This window comes from Cryptotermes secundus, unplaced genomic scaffold (assembly GCF_002891405.2).
Source record: "Cryptotermes secundus unplaced genomic scaffold, Csec_1.0 scaffold159, whole genome shotgun sequence".
NCBI classification, from domain to species: domain Eukaryota; kingdom Metazoa; phylum Arthropoda; class Insecta; order Blattodea; family Kalotermitidae; genus Cryptotermes; species Cryptotermes secundus.
Window position 1 is genome coordinate 1,713,136 of NW_019725416.1, and position 24,997 is coordinate 1,738,132.

At 43.1% G+C, this 24,997-nt stretch overlaps 1 protein-coding gene across 6 annotated transcripts in view; it reads right to left on the reverse strand.

Moving 5' to 3' along the window:
* The window catches only part of LOC111863316 (papilin), a 343,489-nt gene that overhangs the window by 70,954 nt on the left and 247,538 nt on the right, over nt 1–24,997 (reverse strand). For all 6 annotated transcript variants that reach the window (XM_033751010.1, XM_023849524.2, XM_023849522.2 and 3 more), the window contains 2 exons: nt 18,301–18,509; nt 15,568–15,628 (listed from right to left, as the gene is read on the reverse strand). In XM_033751010.1, coding sequence (XP_033606901.1) covers nt 15,568–15,628; nt 18,301–18,509 — 270 coding nt within the window. The remainder of the gene's footprint in view (nt 1–15,567; nt 15,629–18,300; nt 18,510–24,997) is intronic.

Consider the following 24,997-nt stretch of genomic DNA (forward strand, 5'->3'; position numbering starts at 1 on the left):
GGTACACTAGGTTTCTCTGTGTTACACAAATAATTAAATTAGCAATAACTGATTCTAATATAACAAATTAAAGTTCAGATGGACGTAGTTAAATTTAAATTATAAGGAGAGCACATCGTTAAGTAATATTTTCAAAAACTCTGGAAATGTTGCTTAAAATCGAAGTAGGTTCCTAGTAAGTCATAGAAGCGCCACTGCTCTTCCCGATCTTTAGGACAAGAGCCGCCTTTTTCCATACTTACTTACTTACTTACTTACTTACTTGAGGCCGCGCCATAGCTCAAGCGGTTAGTCGCTGGCTTCCCATCGCGGCGGCCCGGGTTCTATCCCGGGTCTGGTCAAGTGGGATTTGTGGTGGACAAAGTGGCGCTGGGGCAGGTTTTCTCCGAGTACTTCGGTTTCCCCTGCCAATCTTCATTCCACCAATTGCTCCACAATCACCCTCACCTATCATCTGGGGCTGGTACAATAGGCCAGAAGTGGCCGCAGTACAAGGGGCTTAGTCCCACCCCAACAGCAATAAAAATGACTTACTAACTCATGGAGCTGAACCCTTCTGGAGGAGCCACCAATTCTGCAGCTACTCCAGAATTTCCCACAATTTTATGGAACCCGAAGGTTCACTACCGTGTTCACAAGAGCTCTCCACTGGTTCCTATCCTGAGCCAGATCAATCCAATCCATACCATTCCATCCTATCTCTCTAAGATCCATTTTAATATTGCCCACCCACCTACGCCTTGGTCTTACCAGTGGTCTCTTTCTTTCTGGCGTTCCCACCAAAATCCTATATGCAATCGTCTCCCCCATTCGTGCTACATGCCCTGCCCACCTCATCCTCCTTGACTTGATCATTCTAATTATACTTGGAGAAGAGTATAAGTTAATAAGCTCCTCACAATGCAGTTTTCTCCAGCACCCTGTCACTTCATCCCTCTTCCATCCAAATATTCTCAACACCCTGTTCTCAATCCATACAGAAGGAAAATGTGCCTTTTAGTAAAGGTAAAAGGTAAATTGCCGGTCACGGTAGCCGAGCGGTCTAAGACATGCACTGTCTTCGCTCGCTTGGAAACCGGGATCGTGGGTTCGAATCCCACTAAGGGCATGGATGTTTAGTTTGTGTGTGTGCGTTTTTCTGTGTTTGCCTACAGGTAGAGGCCTTGCGACGAGCTGATCACCCGCCCAAGGAGTCCTACCGAATGTGTAAGATCTAGAAAAACCGAAGTGAACGGAGAAGTTCATGGAGGTAGGCCTAGGCCCACTGGGGCTGTAGTGCCAAGGAAAAGAAAAAGGTAAATTTGTCCCTGTCCTTAATTAATTAAGCACTACGCCATAAAGACATAGGGGGGAGTGGATGTATATATGCACATTTTCTTGACCTCGGCACTAGCTGGAGAAGATTGGTCAACTTTACGCTCCGTCCGCTATACTCCCATTGGATAGGAGGTTGGGTGGATCACAGATCCGGTGCGGACAACGTGGAGAAGAGAAAATGCTTGACCTCACCGGAACGCGAACTCCGACTGTCGGTCGTCCAGCCCGTAACTAGTAGCTATACCGACGAGCTATCCAGGCTCTTGCCTTTTAGTAAAGTGACATTAAATATATGATTTAGAGCATAAGGAAGAATCTCAGAGCAACCTTCCATAATAAAACTGTGGATTTTGTCCAAACCGACAGGCTACAATAACCCAAGACGTCGAATTGCCCGCTTGACATCATCGTCAGAAACTCAGAACGTTTATGAAGACGGAAAAGGAGTATTCTCAGGAATGCTAGGACTACTGTCAGAAGAAGGGCTAAAAGTAACTCGAAAGTGATCGGCAAAGGATTCCGCATTAATTTGCGGCTTTTTAATACTATTATCACCTGATATAATTTGGGTAAGAGATTTTATGAGAAGTAGTGGGTCTGGAACGGGATCCACTCAGCCCCGTGAGGATAACTGAGGAGCTATTACAAGGAAATAACGGCTCCGGTCTAGAAACCCGAGATTAACGGCCGTGGGGATCCGTTGCGCTGACAACGCGACCTCTATCCGCTAAAGCTGGCATTAACTTCGCCGACAAGCGGCGGTCGCTCGGTCGGTATACTTCTCTTGAGGACTCAAGCCACGGATTTTTTTATTATAATTTGGGTAAGAGTTTGCTCGTTCTTTTTAATTTTCGAAACATATTTCCAAAAACGCTCAGGTCGGGTCCTACGGCTGTCATCTACACATCAGAGGCAACGAAGCTTCACTGTCTTAATAGCAGATTTAATCAATTTATGAGAGCAAGAATAATTGTAGTATTAAGTATATTTGGTTTTCTTGCATCCTATACTAGAAAACAGTTTTCTTCTTGATACAATAACTTAACGAGAATCACCTGTGGCAGAAGGAGGAACTTACGTGTTTGAAAAACGGAATGGGTAAATTCATGGCTTCAATCACTCTGTAAGTCACTTTATGGACAACTGAGCCAACTTAATTCTCTTTAAGTACACTCGACTACTCCGAAGCAATAAAATGCTGTAATGCAAAAACTTGATCGCCTTGACCATAATTTTGATGGGTTGGCGAGGAAATAAGAGGATAGTTTCACAGTGAAGCACAAGTAGCGGATGATAACTGTCGGGATTGGCGACACAATATTTGGATAATTATACAAAGTTTTGCGTGTATATTCTAAAGTCTTGAAGTGCGCTATGAGAAACAGGGCCTTTGTGCTGATTGAGACCAAGGAAACTGACGGTCGGATGAGTCAAGTTCCCTTTAATTTTAATGTAACAGTAAGAACTGGAGCCGGTCACGGTAGCCGAGCGGTCTAAGGCATGTACTGCCTTCGTTCGCACGGAAACCGGGATCTTGGGTTCGGATCTGTTTCCTGTGAGGTACGAACTGAATTCTTATGTATTATTCTTATGCACTGCCGGTCACGGTACCCGAGCGGTCTTAGGCATGTACTGCCTTCGCTCGCTAGGAAGCCGGGATCTTGGGTTCGAATCCCACATAAGGCATGGATGTCTGGTATGTGTATATGTTTATTCTGTGTTTGTGTTGTCCTGTGTTTAGGTAGAGGCCTTGCGACGAGCTGATCACTCGTCCAAGGAGTCCTACCGTCTGTAAAATGATCATGAAACTGAGAAACCAAGAGGCCAGGGCCCAAGGAGTCTGTAGAACCTGTGAAAAAATAAGAACTGGGCAGTGGAGTGCTATTAGATCAATCATAGAAGGCTACACTGAGATCTCTTAGTAAAATCACGCGGAAATTGTATGCAAAGAAGCTCTGCTCTAAGAAATGAAAGACATTCCTCTAATTTTGATATTATAATCTGGAATGTAAATCGCTATAGAAGCCGCATACTTGACACCTTAGCTCTTCGTTCTAAGGAAGCTATTTCCTGTGCCTTCGCGGTAACGTAGTTAGTTGAGGCACTATGTCACAAGCCGGAAGGTCGCGAGTTGAATTTCCGATGAGGTTACTGGATTTTTCAATTTACCTAATCCTTCGAGCCGCACGCCGCAGGGACACGATTTTTCTCTTCCCCATAGTAACCAGCCCGCCTCTTGGACCCACCCAGCCCCTTATCTAATGGATGCTGGGGGGGGGATTTACCCGGCTTTTAAGTGGCTGGGGCGTGGAGCTGACTACTCACCTCCATCTAGTGCCGAGGTCAAGAATGGTGGAGCTGTACCTCCACTCCCTCATATGTCTTCATAGTATTTAATTACGTAATTAAGCACAGGGATCAATTTACTCATTGCTTTTATTTCCAAGACATAACCACTGTTCTCGAGCTTACGTCAAACTTATTACCGCTTAATGTGCCGGTCATTCGCCTGGGCTTTTCTACTGTTTTGGAGAGACTATGTAGTCCTGATCCTAACATATACGAGGCTCCGGCGACAAAATCAATATAGCCAGCGTGCAGGAAACGCCACTGCCTAATTCAAGAGACCGAAGTTCACGCATGCCAATGTAAATATTATATCTAGTCGAGACGAGATGTCACCTCTAGCAACCAAGCTACTATATTCTATTTAAATTTAATTCTTGAATTTGATGTTTTGACAGTAGAAAATAACCAGTGCAGTTCAAACCCCATTAGTCAACCATCCAACCAAGCAACCAAGCAAACCTAAATTAATCGTTTTTTGAATTGTTTCATTTTTGGTCCGTTACACTATCAATCACAAAGTCAATAGAAAGTCCGTCGAGTGTAACATTTTTTTTTAGGTCACTTCTTTATCACTTTGGCAAAAGTGATAAAGAAGTGACCTAAAAAAAGTGTTACACTCGACGGACTTTCTATTGACTTTGTAAATTAATCGGTTAAACCAAATTCAATCCAAATAAAAAAAAACTCCGTGACCTGTAGTCCGCAAGCGAACTATACAGACCGAGCGACCGCCGCTTGTCGGTGAAGTTAGTGCCAACTTTTGACGTACAGGTTGTCATGTGAGTCAGCGCAAGGGATCCCCACGGTCGTTAATCTCGGTTTTCTAGACCGGAGGCGCTCTTTCCTTGAAATAGCTCCTCAATTATCCTCACGAGGCTGAGTAGACTCCGTTCCAGACCCACTACTTCTCAGAAAATCTGGTGGCGCCGGGAATCGAACCCGGGATCTCTGAATCTGTAGCCAGGGACTCTGACCACTAGACCACAGAGGCGGTCAAATCATAAAACAAACATACCAAAATTAACTGTCGCTCGTAAATGAGGTCTTTAAAGCTTTGCCTCTAAAGTAATGAGATTCAGTTGAGGAAATAGCACTCACTGTTATAAACCAGCAAGGCCATTTTGCTCAGATAACAAATCGAATATGATTTCTCCCGCCGATAAACTTTCTTGAACTATTCGGTACAGAAAAATCTGAACAGTGGGAAAGTAATTTATGTCGGTGTTTGCTGATCCTCCTATTGATTAAATGCTGCTCATGTAACCTGAGAGGGCATGACAGAACAATATGACAAGGGACATTCTAATCGGAGATCCCCCGACAAAAATCATATGCTGCTGCATGATTCATGGCAAAACTTGTAGGAGAGATAGGAAGCTGGTTTGTCAAGGATGTCCCTGTGGATGTTTCGTTTCGAATCCCAACAATCCGACATTTGAAATCAAACGCATATGACTGAGAATTCGTCCCCAATAAGATGCAATGCATAGGATTTTCTACGCATATTTGTGTGACCGCGAGAGTTAACGCATGTCATTGGCTTCCTGATCCAGTTGTGAATCGGGTTTGGAAACTATGTTCTTAGTTCTGCCGGATGGTTTCAGTGATATTTCGCAATCTATTCTCCTCGTGATGAAGTCCTGTTGTCTCCATACAAATTGACTGTATACAACCCCCCCCCCCACCAAAAAACAAAAAACCCACAAGACATCACCGAACANCCCCAAAGAAAAAGAAATACATCAAAAGGGACTCGAATCTGTAACGGTTAGCTATCGTTTCATTTTTAAATCACCTCCAACAATCGTGGGTCGCCATGTTGGTACTCTTCAAATAATGCAGGACCTACTTAAGCCTGTAAATATGAGACGAAATTTGAAGTCATCTGTGTATATATCATATCAGGTTTTTATAAAGGCGATTACTCACTCAAGGAGCTGAGCCATTCTTGAGAAGCTGCCAATTGTGGAGCTACTCAAGAACTTCCCAGCATTTTATGGAACCTGAAGGTCATAACCATGTTCACAAGAGCCCTCCACTGCTACCTATCCTGAGCCATATCAATCCAATCCATACCATCCCATCCTATCTCTCTAAGATTTATAAAGACGGTTGATGTATTTATTTATTTATGTGGTTTATTTGATGGCTCTGTCGGTAACACAGACCCCAAATCTGTGGCGAGGAATAATGAAATGATGCTGATTAATGTACTGGATGTGATACGGGCGGAAGCGGTCGTGGCCTAATTTAGGGTACTATTTCAGCATTTTCCTGGAGGAACTTAGGAAAGTCACAGAACATCTCGGTCAGGATGCCTGTGTCCCGGCATAAATACGGGGACTCCAGAATACCAGTCAGAAGCATTATCGCTGAGCCTGCTTCTTATGCAAACCAGAGGTACACTGTCGCCTTAAGAATTATGCCACTGGACCCCACCCTGAGGCTCTTCAATCAACCCACCTCCATAAAAATCGGCTTTTCCAAGATTTAGTTTAATATTATCGCCCCATCTACTTACCATGTTGTCTTTAACTCCCCTCCCAAAAATTTTCGTGTATTTCTCACTTTATTATTATTTTATTATTGCTAGTGGGGTGGGACTAAGTCCCTTGTACTGCGGCCATTTCTGGCCTATTGTACCAGCCCCAGATGATAGGTGAGGGTGATTGTGGAGCAATTGGTGGAATGAAGATTGGCAGGGGAAACCGAAGTACTCGGAGAAAACCTGCCCCAGCGTCACTTTGTCCACCACAAATCCGACTTGACCAGACCTGGGATCGAACCCGGGCCGCTGTGGTGGGAAGCCAGTGAGTAACGGATTGAGCTAAGCGGCCTCCGTAGTCTAGAGGTAACGTTCCCACCTCATGACTCGTGGTACGCGGGTTCAAACACGGCGGAGGTCTTCGAATTTTTAAGGGCGGAAAAATTCAGGGAACAAGTCCTCCGGGAGGGACTTTAAGCTGTGTGTCCCGTGTCGTAGCTTTACGGCACGTAAAAGAACCTCATATCTCCAAAGGAGGTCACTGAGCTAAATTCAAGAACGTTTCCCGCCCAACAAGTAGTCTCTAACACCTCTGATAGATGGGGGAAGCATTATAGATACCGCCAAGCTAGTGGAGGCCGAACTCGCTGGCTCGGTCGGGACTGATGGTACGCACCAATATAGTCATCCATCATTGTCAGGCTTCTGTGTTTCACGAAGTGGCTTATAGATTTACTGTAGATGGGAATAATGTTGTTAGAAATTATTTCGATTACAGAAAAAGCTACATATATAGCCTATCTGTTCGAAGCCAGTGCCTAGTGCCTTGATTTAATGTACTTCAGAAAGCATCCATCATTGTGTCACTGCCGAGTCCTGTCTGTGTCTTGAAGCAGGTATTTGTGTGAGATGGAACATTTAACCACATGCAGCGGAGACATCCCATGGCGAGTAGGGAATCACAGTCGTGCCTCGCCCTCCAGCGTTTTCTGGTACAGAATACGGATAATTCAGCTGAGGCTAAATCCATTTCTTTATCACAGGCTCTCACAAAATGTACTTGAGATAAAAATTCTGGAGTGATACGAACGAACTTCGCTTGCGTGTCTGACGATGTCAGCCAAAGTCTCGTATTTTTACGATATTTTGGTCTCGAGTTATATCTATTTAACCACTGTCATCTCATAAACAAATGTTAGGAAGATGTTATATGACGTAAATCCAATATGAAAGCACTGGGCTTTGAAATGTAGTCCTCTTGAACACTAGACAAATAACGTGAGTAGCCTTCACTAGCCCATCCTATTCGAGAGGCCCATACTTAGATTCTCGGTCCAAAATGCGCCATTACTGATATTTTACTTCGTTTTACTCAGACACTCAAGGCTATGACATCATTCCAAATTTAATATTTCATACGACGACATAAAAGTAAGGCAAATAATCGTGAAGCTCATTCAGCAGAATACTTCTGAGAAGCTGACAGTAGTTCAGATGATCCACTAACTCCCATCTTGTATGAAACCTGTGGATTCATTAAGGTGTTCATAACAGCCCGCCACTGTACTCTACCCACAACAGTAAAGTCCAATCTACATACATACAGCAATTTCTTTTAACATTCACGTTAATATTGTCCTGTTACTTAAGGAAAGTAAACAGTACTAACAGCCCAAAAGCAGGAAGCATGAAGCTTTATGTTTGTTTCAGTCAGTTGAGACGAACAGGGCCGACTTGTCGCGCGACCGGTTCTAACACCAATCCATCACATCAAACAAGTGGATGTTCCTCTCCAGCCATCTCGAATTCGCATTTAATCACTGCCATCTGTCTCATCGATGGCATTTCCATCAGCCTGGTCGAAGACCGAGGAGACAGTAAAATAAACATTATTTCCGAACATCAAAAGCTATTAAGGATTTGAAGTTCTCACAGGCGCGATTATGAAGAGTTCAATCTTCTGGGATATAACGCCGTACAGTCTGTTCATAGTCAAGCGACGTTTCGGAGAATCATGTCGCCTTCATCTTCAGGGCTCGTAGCCGAGCAAGATACCAGAGTGAAAGCAGGTGAAAAGAAGACTTCCTTCGAAACATCGGTTGAATTTCAACAGACTGCAGAGCGTTACATACCAGAAGACAGGACTCTTAAGCTACTAAAATAAGCAATACAAAGGTGCGGTAAGAAAAGTAGAAAGTAAAGCTATCCCTGTACCAGGCCGTGAAGGCCCATAGGGTTGTGAGACGTTGAGGCTCCCACATCTTCTAGACAATCGGCTCAAAGATGGCGGTAAGGTTGTCAGCCTTACGCGCCGGACTCAGTTTACTCCCCAGGAAAATTATTTAATTAATTCCTGCTACTCATTTCTGTTAGAGGCTGAGTCTACCCCAGGGCCATAGTGCGGCTGGAAGGATTAAGTAAATTGGAACAAAAAAAAAGCAATGACCTCATCGGGACTTGAACCCGCGACCTTGCAGTATATGTATTATTTGGTAAACGTCATTCCTCTATTTCACTAATATAATTCTTCATATACCTCATCGTCTGTAATAATCATAACAATAAAAATGGGTATAAACATTTAAATGTGCATAAAGTCATCACACAAATTCTATACATTTTCTCTCTCTGAGCTTTAAGCATTTATGCCTCAAAGTTCCAGACCTTATGTATATAGCAAAGGCATCATTTAGACAGTGTGTGTATATTAATCTGTCACGAAACACATCAAGAAAGAAAGGCATGTCTGTTTGGTTCACTGACCAGAATATGAATGGCTGAATTCTGAAAGGGTAAACTACTCTAATTGAGCGCGAATAACCGCGCTGTTGAAGCATCTCTAAACGAATTACTACTACTCTAACTGAGAACCTTTCCGTTACGTAAGTAACAAACAATCTTCCTTGCGTTATAGCTGACGATGAGCCGGGGACCAGGGAATTGTATTCAGTTGTGATTCTGGTATGTTGAAGGGTGCAGCTTTGTGTTACCATCCTTGCTTTTCAATCCAAGCCAGACATTTAATGCCCAGATAGTGTTTAGGTTATGTTTTAATTAACATGACTTATCGTATCCCAATGTTGTTACTTGCAAACAATATTGAAACTTGAAAACCCCGGCACTAATGCTGTGATATAGTAAGTTTCCGCCAACAGAGCAAAAAAGATATTTTCAACGTGGACACGTTTCTTAGGAAATGTTAATATGTAGAATGCTATAAAAAAAAAAAAGTAAAGCTATCCCTGTAACAGACCCTGAAGGCCCATAGGGTTGTGAGACGTTGAGGGTCCCACATCTTCTAGACAATCGGCTCAAAGATGGCGGTAAGGTTGTCAGCCTTATGCGCCGGCCGCGCTTTACTCCCCAGGAAAAGTATTAAATTAATTCCTGGTACTCATTTCTGTTAGAAGCTGAGTAAACCCCAGGGCCATAGTGCGACTGGTAGGATTAGGTCAACTGAAAAAATCCAATAACCTCATCGGGACTTGAACACGCCACCTTCCGGCTTATAGCATAGCCCCTCAACCAACTAAGCTACCGCGTGCCCTTTGTATTAGCAGATGTTCCGTTTGAATTTTGGCCGGGACATCGCCTCTCCTGAGAGATTTTTCTTGATTGTCCTCAGCCCTTTCACGAAAATTCCGAGGTAGTACCCCTATTAGGGTGAAGCTGACCACCCACCTACATCTAGAGCCGAGGTCAAGAAAATGTGGATGTAGACATCCACTCCCCCATACATCTTCATGGCGTACCGTTCAATTCGTTGAGTACAGGGACAACTTTACCTTTTACCTTTTAGTACCCCTATCAGGCCGCGACTACCTGCTTACAAATGGTGTCTGAGTAATCTATCATCCTATCATTAAACGTTACACAGTCCAGCTACTTTCTAGTCTCCTCTAGCTCCCACTTTGGAGCATAGGGCTGATTTGTCAGTTTCGTGATCATTCTTACAGACGGTAGGACCCCGTGGACGGGTGATCAGCTCGTCGCAAGACCTCTACCTAAACATGGGACAACAGAAACACACAATAAACACATACACACACCAAACATCCATGCCTCGTGTGGGATTTGAACCCACGATTCCGGATTCCGAGTGAACCAAGTCAGTTCATGCCTTAGACCGCTCGGCTACCGTGACCGGCTCCAACTACTTATAACATCGTGAAATAACCCACAAAAAAAGACTGATTATTAGGCCAACCCTTTCATTTCCCACTAATTCAGCTTTCCTGTTAGCATACGAATAGTTCATAAACAAGCAACTCCCCCATTTTCCACACTCTTCAACAATATGTCGCCCTGCCTAAGTAAACGCACCCGCCAGTGTTTACGGCACTGACACCCGTGTTTACAGGAGACATGCGTGCCCTACCGCACCTTTCAACAGCCCTTTTGTTTGAGAAATAGTACCCGACTTGAAAGGCGCTTGCATCTCTGGTTTCCAGTAGGACTAAAAGGTGGCGCTTAAAACGATCCAGAACTAAAATTGTACGAGACGGGAACCGCTTCATTTCATGCAGATTTCTAGCTTGCAAAACTGAACACTATATATCCATGCAATAAATTAATGGAAACAAGTGAGTCGAATTTATAGACCGTAGATCACTTTATTAACAATTAACAACACTAGTAGTTTGAAGCCGGGATAGCGCAGTCGGTATAGCGACTGGCTCGACGACCGAGAGGTCGGAGGTCGAGTCCCAGTAGGGTCAAGAATTTTCACTTCTCCATATCATCCAGACCGGCTCTGGAGTCCACAAAACCTCCTGTACAATGAGTATCGGAGGCTCTTCCCCCGGGGGTAAAGCGGAAGGAGCGTGAAGCTGACCACTCACTTCAAACTAGTGCCGAGGCCAAGAAAATGTGGGTCTATACATCCATTCCTCCATACGTCTTAATGGCGTAGTGCTTAATTAGTTAAGTACAGGGTTAACTTTTTTACTTTTTAATGGTGACTTAGACTTGCCAAAAAAACTTTCAAATATATGCAAAAGCGTGAAATCGAAGCGAAGTTCCAGACGTATTCTAGTTGTCAGTCAGTGCAGTGGCTATGCTATGGGCTGGATGACTTAGGTTCGATTCTCGCCAGGGTCTCGCTTTCTCTTTACCACCAAATTCAGATTGGCACCAGGCTCTGGCCAGCTTCCCATGTCCGCTATTTGTACATGACACAGGGCACCAACTTCAGTGATCACGCCATGCTATGTGTAAGCTAAAACTGATCAGAATATTTCACTTCTCGTTTACTGACTAATTCCTAGGACCCGGGATAGCTCAGTACGAGTATGTATAGCGACGTGCTGGACGGCCAGGTTTACATTCCCAGCAGGGTAAGAGATTTTCTCTTATCCAGAGCATCCAGAGCGGCTCTAGAGACCGTCCAGCCTCCCATATAATAAACGCCTTAGGTTCTTTCCCTGGGGGTAAAGCGGCCATGGCGTGAAACTGTTCAACCACCTAGTGCCGAGGTAAAGAATGGTTGGACTGTACCTCCACTCCCCCATTCATCTTTATGGCGTAGTGTGTAATTAATTAAGCGTAGGAACAACTTTACCTTTTACTATTGTTCTAATGTAGTGTAGGCTTAAACGGTGATTTCTAACTACTGTAATGAGACTTCCATAAAACGGGCGGTTATCTATAGGGTCTCAACGAGCATTATCAACTCATGGACTCTGTTCAATGTAGTTAACAGCAATAATAATACAGAATTACTGGGCTTTTGGACAATAATAATAATAATGTGGCGTATAGACCAATTGCTAAGCGATGATTCTGTAAACAACGTCGTTTCTGGGCAACGGGTCAGTAAACACGTACCCGTTGCTAGGCAGCACATTCTTAATAATGCAGCAGTTGGACTACAACAGTGGAAACGCGGTGTTTATACGTGGTCCCTGCACAGATGTTATAAGCAGGGAACAAAGTTGTTCCCTTTCAAGTGACTAGACTGCCGTTGTAGCGGAAGCTACTAGAAATAGGGCATAATCTGCTGTATTGAGCCTGGACTGATAGAGGCCCTTTATGTATTTTATATGCATTTATTAACATGTTTAACATGTAAAATATAAATATCCTTTACATTATGACAAAAGACTTGCTACTGCAGACAATGGCTGACAAAAGACAGACCCGTCCTCTCCTCAGAGAGGGCACTCCACAATAACAAGACCGTAACTGTCAAACAGTAATAAATATCTCGTCACAAGCCCCAGATTAGGCTCGACACCAAGACTGACTGACTGACCGTCAGTCGCAATGTGATTTTGATTTTGAGAAACAGTTCTGCACGGAAGGCTGTGAAGCCAAGAGTTGTGGGCGTGAAGCTGAAGAATTTTCACTGTTAGAAGCCGTTGCCAGGGAACGGCTGGTGAAGAAACAACATGCTGGAAAAAGCTTAGAGGGTGCTGTGATTGTTTGTGAATTGTGGAGATTAACGTTGGCGCTGTAAGTGCTTGTAATTCCGAGTCGTGAGTATATGTGGTCAATAAATCCATTCACTCATCGAAACCCCGTCTACAGTCACACATATGTCGTAACAATAATAATAATAACAGAGGTAACGCTCTAGACTTGTATTTCGGAGGTGCTAGGTTCAAATCTCGACCTCGACACAGGATATTTTGACTGAGATTTCGTGGCTTTTCTCCGTCCCTCCAGGTACAGCGCTGACAGCCCATAATCGCTTTTTAGCAGATACTTTCCAATTCATTATTCATCAATCATTCTACAATCCAAAACTGTACATTTTCGGTACTGAAAATGTAGCTACATACTAAAAAAAGAAAATAAGCAAATTTACTAAAAACAATGGGAACAGATATACAAATTTATTCCAGCAATATAAACAAGTTCAAGTTTAACATCCCCGGGTGAGTCGCCCATATCTTCAAGCAGACATTATGTGTTGTGTCTCAGAAATGCAACAGCAGTAAGCATTCCATACGTTTTTATTGCAGTAGCTTTCGACCTCTGCGTCTTTAATTTTCATCACCGAAATTAAAACTATGACAGTTTTGAGGTCCAGACGTTCACCGTAAATCACCAATGGGAGATGGGTACTAACAACATGAGTGCCTGCGTGTTGCTGACCGGAGCCGTGGGCAGCTCGTTTCGTGCGATGTAGCTGTCGCTTGACCTCTGTGACCACAGAGGTAACGCTTCTGATCAGAGTCCCGGAGGTACCGAGTTCGAAACTCAGCTGGAATCCTGCATTCTCTAGTGTTTTTCACGCCTTTATCTCGGCCACCTCCAGCCGAATCTAGAGATGGCATGCAACGTATGTATAAGCATGTTTTTTTTCAGTCTGAACCTGTTTACCATTTAAATGTGCGTGTGGGTTTAGAAGTGCTTCAGCTTCGATGGTCACATGAGCCTATTCATCGTATTCCAGCTTCACAGAACAACTTAAAACGCCTATATTTTGAACAGTGGCTGTAAATACAGAAAAAATTACAGCACTCAACGAGGTTATCGTGACATAAAAATACATATGTAAATTAATTCTTGAGACGAATAATTTTCATCATGTCACAGTTATGTCTACTGAATTTTCAGCCAATACAGCGCGTCTTTGCTCATGTTTCTTGATGTTTATCTTATAATCCTTGCAAATAATTACTTACTTACTCATGGAGCTGAGCCCTTCTTGAGGAGCTGCCAATTGTGCAGCTACTCAAGAATTTCCCAGCATTTTATGGAACCCGAAGGTTCATTACCGTGTTCACAAGAGCCCTCCACTGCTCCCTATCCCGAGCCAGATCAATCCAATCCATACCATCCCATCCTATCTCTCTAAGATTCATTTTAATATTGTCCTCCCAACTACACCTTGTTCTTCCCAGTGGTCTCTTTCCTTCTGGCTTTCCCACAAATACCATATACGCATTCTTCTTCTTCTCCACATTCGTGCTACATGCACTACCCACCTTATCCTCCCTGACTTGATCATTCTAATTATACTTGGAAAAGAGTACAAGTTTCCTTCACAATAATAATGTGAAAATATGTTTCATTAGTGTACAAGCGTTTATTCCAATTTAAATAGCGCCATGATTTCAGACAGTTTAATGCTTGGAAAGCTTATATATCAAGGAATGCTAACGGTAAATTAAACACCAAATTATCACACAGTACATATCTGCTCCCTTCATTAACGAGCAATCACAAAGTCCTACGCCATGTTCAGTAGCGTCCAATTGTAAGAGGAAGCTTTACATTAGTTTTTACATTTATCATGCTTAAGGGCCCGAAAAAAATTGCGACGTCTTTTTTCTTCTAAGAAGCAGTACAAAAAAAATTCTCTTCATAATCGGGCAAACACGGTATGTATGGATGTGCGCATGAACGCTGCTTCCTGAACGGTTGGTTAGAATCTGTTCACACTCGGAATTTAAGAGTGTATCCATCATAGGCTGCTATCGAGTGAATATGAACACTTTAGTTCCAAATACAGCAGTCCTTTAAATACGTCCCCAAAAACAAACTAAGAATTTTTATTGAAAATGTCTCTAATAATTTAAATTAAATTTCGGTAATTCTTGGAGACCATCTTCTTACAGAAGACTGCATGTCGCAGGGAAATAACGGCACGCACATTAGGGGCCAAAATGCGAAATGTAAATTTTGTATGAAATGGCTTTACCAGTCGGCCAGATATTTTTTATTCAGAACTCAGCAACCAACTGTGGTCTATCGAGAAAAACTGATTTCGTTTCCAGCAGTCCAGATCAATCTTATATGAGAATGTATACATAGTATCCTTACACTGATCCTTTATATGAAAAACTTAATCGCAGTATTACCAAGTTCGGGGCACGCGATAACGTAGCTGGTTGACGCACTATACTAAAAGGGAGGTCTTGGGTTCGACTTCCGATGATGTAGATGTTTTCAATGTACCTAATTCTTCCAGCGGCACTATGGGCCTGGGGTCGACTCAGGCTCTAACAGAAATGAGGACCAGGAATCTTCCTGGTGGGTAAGGGACGGTAGGCGCGTAAGGTTGACAACTTTACCGCCATCTGTAAACATATTGTCTAGAGAAAATGTGGGAACCTCAACTTCTCACAATTCTATGAGCCTCCACGGCCTGTTACAGAGATAGCTTTACCTGTTTACTTTTTATATATATATTATAATGTTCATGCAAAGAGTGTCAAGAGATGAAAGTTACGTCTGAATCAAAACGATCATCGAACAAAGATTATCCGACTTCTGAATCAGAATTCTATAAGGAAATTGCGACATAAGAACTTATCCAAACCCGAAAACAATGTGTGGGTAACAAAGAAAACGCTCGACAAAGTTCTTAATGATATTCTTATGAGGAACAGATTTACTTTAACAGCTTTGACACTAAAAGGGGGCCCGGAACGTCGAGGATTTTTAACCAAGAGTCCATCACCAACCTGAATGTTACAGGAGAAATACCTCTTGCTACCGCCTTGACACAGTTCCTCTCCAGTATCACTGCAAACAGAAAAACAGTCTGTTAATGGACAGGTCCTACATTACAGCTACTAATTCATTCATGTTTTTGTTTTATTAACTAGCATATGTAATTAGTTACTCGTATAACTCATTACGTATTTCTTTACGAAAAAATACCATAGAATAGAATTTCCCAGCATTTTATGGAACCCGAAAGTTCATTACCGTATTCAAAAGAGCCCTCCACTGGTCTTTATCCTGAGCCAGATCAATCCAATCCATACCATCCCATCCTATATTTCTGAGATCCATTTTAATATTGTCCACCCACCTACGCCTTGGTCTTTTCAATCGTCTCCTTCCTTCTGGCTTTCCCACCAATATCCTATATGCATTCCTCTTCTCCCTCATTAGTGCTACATGCCCTGCCCACCTCATCCTCCTTGATTTGATCATTCTAATTATACTTGGAGAAGAGTACAAGTTGTGAAGCTCCTCATTATGCAGTCTTCACCAACCTCCCGTCACGTCATCCCTCTTCGGTCCAAATATTCTCCTCAACACCCTCTTCTCAAATACCCTCAGTCTATGTTCCTCCTTTGATGTCAGAGACCAAGTTTCACACCCATACAGAACCAGAGGAAAAATTATAGTTTTGTATATTCTAATTTTTATGTTTTTGGACAGCAGACGAGACGATAAAAGGTTCTGGACTGAACGAAAAATACCGTATCAAATATTTATATAATCAACAATAACAGTAAGTAACGTAAGATAACTCGCCACAATATTTAAAATTTCCAGAATTTGCAAGGCTTATCAATCAGAAGAAAGCTGTAATTTCCATACGGACGGATGCAGCAGTTAAACTTCATCTTCTCTAAGTGAGAAACCATGTTTCTTGGCTGGATCGTCAAGTATAACATAATACGCAAGATACTGGCAAACGACTGTATAGAAGAATTGAACCTATCATTTTTAGTCGGCAGCAACAAGTTCTCCGAAACATCGGATACCTTTCACCGGACTCAAAGACCTTATATACCAGAAGCCAAAAATTTTCATAATTGCCGCTGTGAGAACCTCAAAGCTAGTAAATTTTCGGGGGGTCTTTTATAACGGCTCTCTGAAAGTTGTGGGTTTCCGAGGATTCGGTTCGTCCAGAAAATTTTCAGGAGAACACAGACACAGCTGGCTGATCACATTGGCCGTGCGGTCTAAGGCATGAACTGTCTTCGCTCGCTCAAACACTGGGATCGTGAGTTCGAATCCCACTCAAGACATGTATGTCTATGTGCGTTTATTCTGAGTTCATGTTGTTCTGTGCGTAGGTAGCGGCCTTGCGACGGGCTGATCCCCTGTCCAAGGAGTCTCAAAGACTGTGTATAGATTAAGAGAACGAAAAAGCGGCCAAGGCCCAAATGGCTGTACAGCCATAGATGGACATGTAGAGACATATGAGTACCTATTCATATCAACCGCGGTTTCAGTTCTTCTCAGGATCGGAACACAAGTCATTTCGCTAAATCTCTGCTCTTTTAAAACACTGATTGGACTAATCGAGTAAGAAGCACCTCTCTCATTCGCCTGTACAAGGGAAAATCAGTAAATATGTCAAAAATGGATCTAAGACGTAAAACATGTAATATTCGAACATGGGGGAAAAAATTCTCTGCATATCCTCCACCAACACTGATACACTTGCCCCATCGCTTTACTAGCGCGTCGAAACCGGCAGCATAGAAATCTACTGACTGTTGCCTCAGCCACTTCCGCACCTCCATTTCAACCTCTTCGTTATCAGAGACGCGTTTGACACCCAAGTGTGAACCGCGTTACGTGACAAACAGGAAACACTTCTTTATGAATAACCTTTGCATTGAGTCCTTCCGCCCACAAAAAAAAAAGCACAACAGAACTCTGCTCTTCAGTAATACACTCCTCAAGAACGGTCGGCATTTTGACTACTGCAACCAGCCTCTGAAAATACGCATGCGCGTTTGCTACTTAGACTCTCATGAAGTTGAACTGTGCTGCTACCTAGTGATACTCATAGAAAACCTATTACGTCCATTACAGCTGTGTTACTACAATTTGTGACCTATTTACTGGCTCACACTCGTATAGAACTCCATGGAACGGAGCCGTTATCCAGCTAGTTACGAAATTTCCCGTCTTTTGCTGAAGCCACAGTTTCATTACCTGGTTTACATGAGCCTGCCACTGATCCCTAGCCGACTGAATCCAGCCCACATACTCATTTCACATTTATTTTAAGGTGGAATTCCTCCCACATATACATTCAGAATGTTAGCATAAAAATTGGAGCTCTATCACTTAACTCCATGGAGTCGAATCCTCTTCAGAAGCCGCTAGTCGTTCAGCCACTCAAGAATTTCCAAATTTTATTGAATCCGAAGGTCTAGTACAGTGTTCACGAGATTCCTCCATTGATACCTATCCTCAGCCAGATTAATCCAGTCCACAGCAGTGCACTATTTGTCTCTGATATCTGTTTTAATATTATCCTCCCATCTACGTGTCTGTGTCCGTAGTGGTATCTTCCCTCTGGTTTTCTCACCAAAACCCTCTATGCATTCCTCTTCTTCCCTATACGTGCTACATGCCCTGCCTACCTCATTCATCTCACAATTTTTCGTCTGTGTAACTCGACCGTACTTTAATGTGTACTGTTAATGTGTTACGCCTACCTGACGTCTCGACATCGGCGCGTCTGGAAGGCAACACCACCGCCGCAAGAGCGCGAGCAGTCACTGGGCTCGGACCATGGTCCCCAGTTGCCGGACTCAGGCGTCGCGGCGCCACCGTCTACCACAAAACTTCCGGGTAGGTAGGTCTGTGACGCGGCATGAGCGTGTTGGCGCTTGTGTCTGTCATGGCGGTGCCGTACTGGGTGGTGCTGAAACAGACGCATGTCGACATGATGCTAGGCAAAACAACAGGTAATATTACGGTATTCTGGTGACAGTCAGCAAAACAACAAATTAATTAAGCGGATATTAATAAAATGTGAATATACGAGCATTTTATTTTATTAGCCTACTTTCCTTATGAGCTCACCATACTGTCTGTTCCTCCCAACCCCCAACAACTTCTGAATACCGGAACCAATCTTGATAAAACTTGGTATGCACATATGTGTCACGTCACCTGAGCCCTGCATGTGTAATCTTCTATCGTTGCTAGGCAACGGCTCAATAAAAACGTTACTTCAGCAACGAATACATAAGTAACAATAGAATAATTATTGAACACATCGTCTTCTATGCGGTCCGTGTCGTATTAAAGGAAAGTAGGCGAATAATTATTCCCAGAACTTCTTGATATGTACAATCCATTACGTGTTTCGAGTATAACAGATCACCATCAGGTGATAACTCACGAATATATGAAACATATATCATCATTAAATCTGTCAAGTTAAAATGGATCCATTCATTACAGACATTGTCATTAATAAAATATTGATAATGGATTTCGAATTTGTAGTGAACAAATATCGGGGTCTTTATATCCTGGATGTTAAAATCAAATAAGTAAAATAGATGGACAGTTAATTTGTCATTTCAATGACTGTGTGTGCACATAATTCTTGAATTATCATCTGATGATGATCTGTTGATTGAAACATGCGGTGGACTGTAGATAATAAAACCAACCATTCATACTTTATTAACGTTAAATTTATTAAGCAGATGCTGTGTCGACGGTCAGCAGAAAACCTTAATTTCTTATGAAAAATAATAAATAAATATTCATTCATTCATTCATCAGTAATCTGTCAGACGACAGGTCCACAGTCTCTTCCAAAACAGTTCCTCCACTTAATGCGATCTTCTGTTTTTGGAAAGAGACTATCCAGGAAAAGTGATAATGTGGTAGTTTTTCCATTTGCTTTCCACATCGCAGTACAACTGCCGTTCAAACCACTCTGGTCACGCCTGTTGCTATACGAACTTGAACCATCTCGAGCATCATTTGCTCTGTGCTTCAAGTCGCTGCTGATGACGCTGCTTCCGGCATCAGTTTTTGGTGTCTCTCTTCGTCTGATGCCTACCCTTTGACCTGTCCAGCAAGGGANTATTTTATCTGTTATATTTATTTAGACACCAACGAGGTGAATAAATAAATATAACAGATAAAATATTAAGGCGAAAAAATTATTTGGCTATCCATATCCTGTAAACATTAAAACTTCAGAGAGAACAGGACCTAAAAAATAAAAGCCGCACCAAAATACACAGTTTCCCACGTGCCTTCTTTGCAGCTCTTCGACTGCAAGTAACGTTATGATTACATACATAAACTCCCTTATGAAAAATCGATTTTTCTACTGTGTTGATTTTTGTTAAAGCTGAAGAGACCATCTAACCTCCCGTAATGATGTCTATTATCAAGTTTCATCAAAACCCGTCCAGGAGCTCTCGACTTGAAGCGTTCAGGAGGGCAGATAGATGAGGAAACGGGGGAACATATCCTATCAACATGTATGAGAAATTCATAATAAAGCACGTATTGACATAACGATCTCCGCAGTTACCCCGGAGGTAAACGAGTTCAGTAATAGCTCAGAACGAGGGCACGTGCTACCGAGACGGGTTACTGTAGCGGCGACGCTTTACTTGCTATCAGAAATTAGTCGATAGGAATGTCGGAAAGATTATCAGAAAACCTGACAGAGGATTTCAACAATCTTAGAATGTAATTCTGAGAATAATATTAAAACAGGCCACGAGAACCTCCTTCCAAATTCCTACATGTTCAAAATACGAAACCTCTTCCTAGTTATGTAATACCATACAGTGGGAAAACTTCTTTGCTTCAAGCAGCATTACGTTAATATTGAGTTCAACACCGTCACTGTCTGAGGTAGGTTTAGCAACGGGCCTACACAATCTCTTCAGGCTATTGGCTGTCGTACTGGCCGATTTATCTATTGATATATTGGATTTGAGGTTATCACAGCGATAGCAGTGAAGAGTAAAATGTAAAAGTAAAGGTAAAGCTATCCCTGTAACAGGTCGTGAAGGCCCATAGGGTTGTGAGACGTCGAGGCTCCCACATTTTGTCTAGACAATCGGCTCACAGATGGCGTCGAGGTCAGCCGTAAGCGCCGACGGCTATTTACCCCCAAGGAATATTCCTGGTATTCATTTCAGTTAGAGGCTGAATTAACCCCAGGGCCAGGGTGCAGATGGATGAATTAAGTAAATTTAAAATAAAATCCACCTCATTGGGACTTGAACCCGCGATCTTCCGGTTTGTAACACAGTGCCTCAACCAACTACGCTACCGCGTGCGCCAGCTGCGAAGAGTTCTAGGTATATATTCGGATTTACAGCCCTGTGCAGACACGTGAAAGTCAACCGATGTTTCGGAGGAATACATCGCCTCAATTTCAGGATCGAAGAGTAGACCAATCCAGCATGAAACATGCAGCATGCAGAGTTATTCATGCTGGTTTCTTGCTTTGCTTATTCTTACACCCTGACATCGAGGGACATTTTTTTTCTTTTCCTTGGCGCTACAGCCCCAGTGGGCCTTCTCCGTTCACTTCGGTTTTTCTAGATCTTACACATTCGGTAGGACTCCTTGGGCGAGTGATCAGCTCGTCGCAAGGCCTCTACCTGTACACAAACACAGAAAAACGCACACACACAAACTAAACATCCATGCCCTGAGTGGGATTCGAACCCACGATCCCGGTTTCCAAGAGAAGACAGTACATGCCTTAGACCGCTCGGCTACCGTGACCGGCTTCGAGGACACATATTCTACCAGCTGACGTTCGCCGTACTGCACGGCGTTGTATCCCAGAAGGTAGAATTCGTAACTCATTCTGTTGTCACGGGGGATAAGGGAGACATCGAACCGAGTGTATCGACTAGAGTACTGCCACAAATATTCGTAAAATGCGGCTTTGATAAATCTGCAGCAATTAAAATAACAAATAAGGAAGTAATAAAAATACATTAGTATACTGGCACGCTGAAGATGGTTCATAGACAGTAGCCACTCTCAAAACTCCTCAGGGGTTCATCATGAAACAGTGTCATTATAATCTAGTAATCAGTTAATATGTCTTCATTACGTGCCAGCTGCTATCTGCAAGCCCTCATGACATGCTGCAGTTTACAGGAATATAAATTATGCCTGTATAGGTGCTTGATCCATTTAACAGCCAAACGAGTCGAAATGAACAAGATGAAAATAAAATAGTGCCAATTTGGAGTTGGATATTTTTTTCCTTGGCGCTACAGCCCCAGTGGGCCTAGGCCTACCTCCATGAACTTCTCCGTTCACTTCAGTTTTTCTAGATCTTACACACTCGGTAGGACTCCTTGGGCGAGTGATCAGCTCGTCGCAAGGCCTCTACCTGTACACAAACACAGAAAAATGCACACACAAACTAAACATCCATGCCCTGAGTGGGATTCGAACCCACGATCCCGGTTTCCAAGCGAGCGAAGACAGTACATGCCTTAGACCGCTCGGCTACCGTGACCGGCTGACTTGGATAATTAAGGTATGTTATTTTTTTCCTGCGTGTCTAAAATTATGTTCCGTCAATATACACACTGGAGGTTGTATACAGAAAAATCTTCTGTTTATTTTAATACGAGGCTTCAACTAGCATCATACGTGAACAAACACGATGCGCTCTAATGGCCAGAGAAATAGGCCGCCTTCACAGATAAAAGGCATCTTGCGCCGTTACAATTATTACTACATAAATGAGTTGTCTTCTTCTTCTTCTTCTTCTCCTCGCTTCCACTTTCAGTCTAGGACATCCGTGTAAAACTTCATTTAACTTCAGTTTCTTAATATAGGACAGTCGATAGGACTCCTTGGACGGGGGGGTCAGCTCGTCGCAAGGCCGCTACCTAACACAGACATCCATGCCTTTAGTGGGATTCGAACCCACGATCCCAGTGTTAGGGCGGGCGAAAACAGTTCCTGCCTTAGACCGAGCGGCCACTGTGACCGGCTGAATGAGTTGTAAGGTCCATCTAATGTAAGAAGTTTAATATAAGAATATGTTCCGGCCGCTGTTGACCATCATCAGAATTCGTAGCCACCAACGTAAAGATTCTACATGTTTTACATATGTGAGTAAACATAAGTTACCACAAGGGGTATCTACTAGCATTAGAAACTAAGACTAAAATGTTAATATAACTTATTTATGTTCAAAGTAATCGTTTAAATTAAGTTAAAATAAATTAAAGCCCTCGTTGCGTAAGTAGAGGAAACATAACTATGGCTTTCGTTTTCTATGGCTGGTTATGTAGAAGTACTTATAGACTGTTGTGTTGCTGACCTTAAGTCCGTGTGTGTGGGGGGGGGGAAGCACGTGGCCATGTGTGCGGCGTACCGTGGTGGGCTCTGTCACAGGTGAGAGTTACTGGCCAGTGAAGGCCATGCCATAGCTCAAGCGGTTAGTCGCTGGCTTCCCACCGCGGCGGACCGGGTTCGATCCCGGGGTCTGGTCAAGTGGGATTTGTGGTGGACAAAGTGGCGCTGGGGCAGGTTTTCTCCGACTACTTCGGGTTTCCCCTGCCAATCTTCATTCCACCAGTTGCTCCACAATCACCCTCACCTATCATCTGGGGCTGGTACAATAGGCCAGAAGTGGCCGCAGTACGAGGGACTTAGTCCCACCCCACTAGCAATAAAAAATACTGCCCAATGATATATCATGTCGTTCAAAAACCCATGGGACTCGGCTTCAAGAACAATTCAACTAGTGCCATATGGTTTAAGAAGTTGTTTCAAAAGTATCTAGGATCGAGTTTTGACTTGGCAACGCATCCTATACAACCATATATGCCGGTTTCAAATATTTCTCTCTGTCTGTAAGATTCGAGGTTTTCACTGCGGTGACTATGAAGAAACGTCGGTTCATACAAGAGCTACACGGCGCTACATCCCAGAAGACGGCATTCTTTCTCTCCGTCCGTTTGCGCCTGTATATGTGACAGAAAATGAATGCAACCGGCTCAGGATTTTGTTCAACGGCGAATTTCCTTATATTTTTTAAATCAGTGGAGTTCGAGATTAGACACCCCCTTCACATACACACACACACACACACACACACACATATATATATATATATATGAAATATCTATTACATGTGCGCTTATATGACAGATTAAACTTTAGCTTTCGAGTCTGGTCAAGTGGGATTTGTGGGGACAAAGTGGAGCTGGGGCAGGTTTTCTCCAAGTACTTCGGTTTCCCCTGTCAATCTTCATTCCACCAATTGCTCCACTATCACCCTCACCTATCATCTGGGGCTAGTACAATAGACCAGAAGTGGCCGCAGTACAAGGGACTTAGTCCCACCCAACTAGCATTAAAAAAATTTTAGCTTTAACACAGATTTTGAAGGCATACGAATTACAGGAATTAACATGGCGAATATCAGTATTATGTGCATTTTTTTCATGGAACCTATTGTGACGTATTCCTGGTTTGCGTGTTGAATAATAATGGGTTCTGGATCTGATGGTTAGGTTTACTGGCACCTCTTTACAACTACACTCAATTGTAACAGCTCGCACGTTTAACTCTTTCTGAACGACGTCTGTCCTGTCTGACGAATCTCTATGAAGAATCTCTAACTCCTGTCCGAATCTCGGACTGGCCTCTACTGCTTGAATCAGAGTCAGAGTCAGAGTCACTTTACGACTGACGGCTTACCGCCAATCAGTCAGTCTTAACAAGCCCCTTGAGACTCACGACCAATAATTTTATTTTCCAACTGAGCACTGGCAGTTATTGTCCTTATGACGAGTGGACTGGTCTGTCGTTTACAATCGCTGCTGGACCTCGCCAGCGTATTCATTCTCGGGTCCGAGTCCCATTTTATTATCTCAAATTCGAGACTACCGGAAATGACTTTGTGTGGCAACTTGCTACCTGGCAACGATTCGTTCGCTGCTATTCGTTGTAATCAAAATTAGTCTTTGTTATTATTCGTTGCCGCGGAAACATGATTACCGAGTCGCTGCTCAGCAATGGAAGTCTCCTCCGGCTCCTTCATCGGGAATTTCAGCCGTCATGTGACAATATCAACAGTATGATGACGGACACATACTGAATTGGACTACAGGAACTTGTTTGTGTAATTCGAAAAGTGAATGTTTGTAGAGCTTGCCGAGGTTTCATGAGTGTTCTACAGCAGTGGTCATACTCTGTACAACAGCCTCCTTCACGATGGTTTACAAACCTGACTCGTAACACCAGTTTCGAAGTAATTTAACCTTTATCACACTCTTGCTCTCTGAATATGGCACTCCGGTTTCACAGCCTCCAAAGAAAGGGAAAGTGAAGAATTCTCTCACGCTCTCGACCCCTGACCTAGGCAATGAGACTGCCACG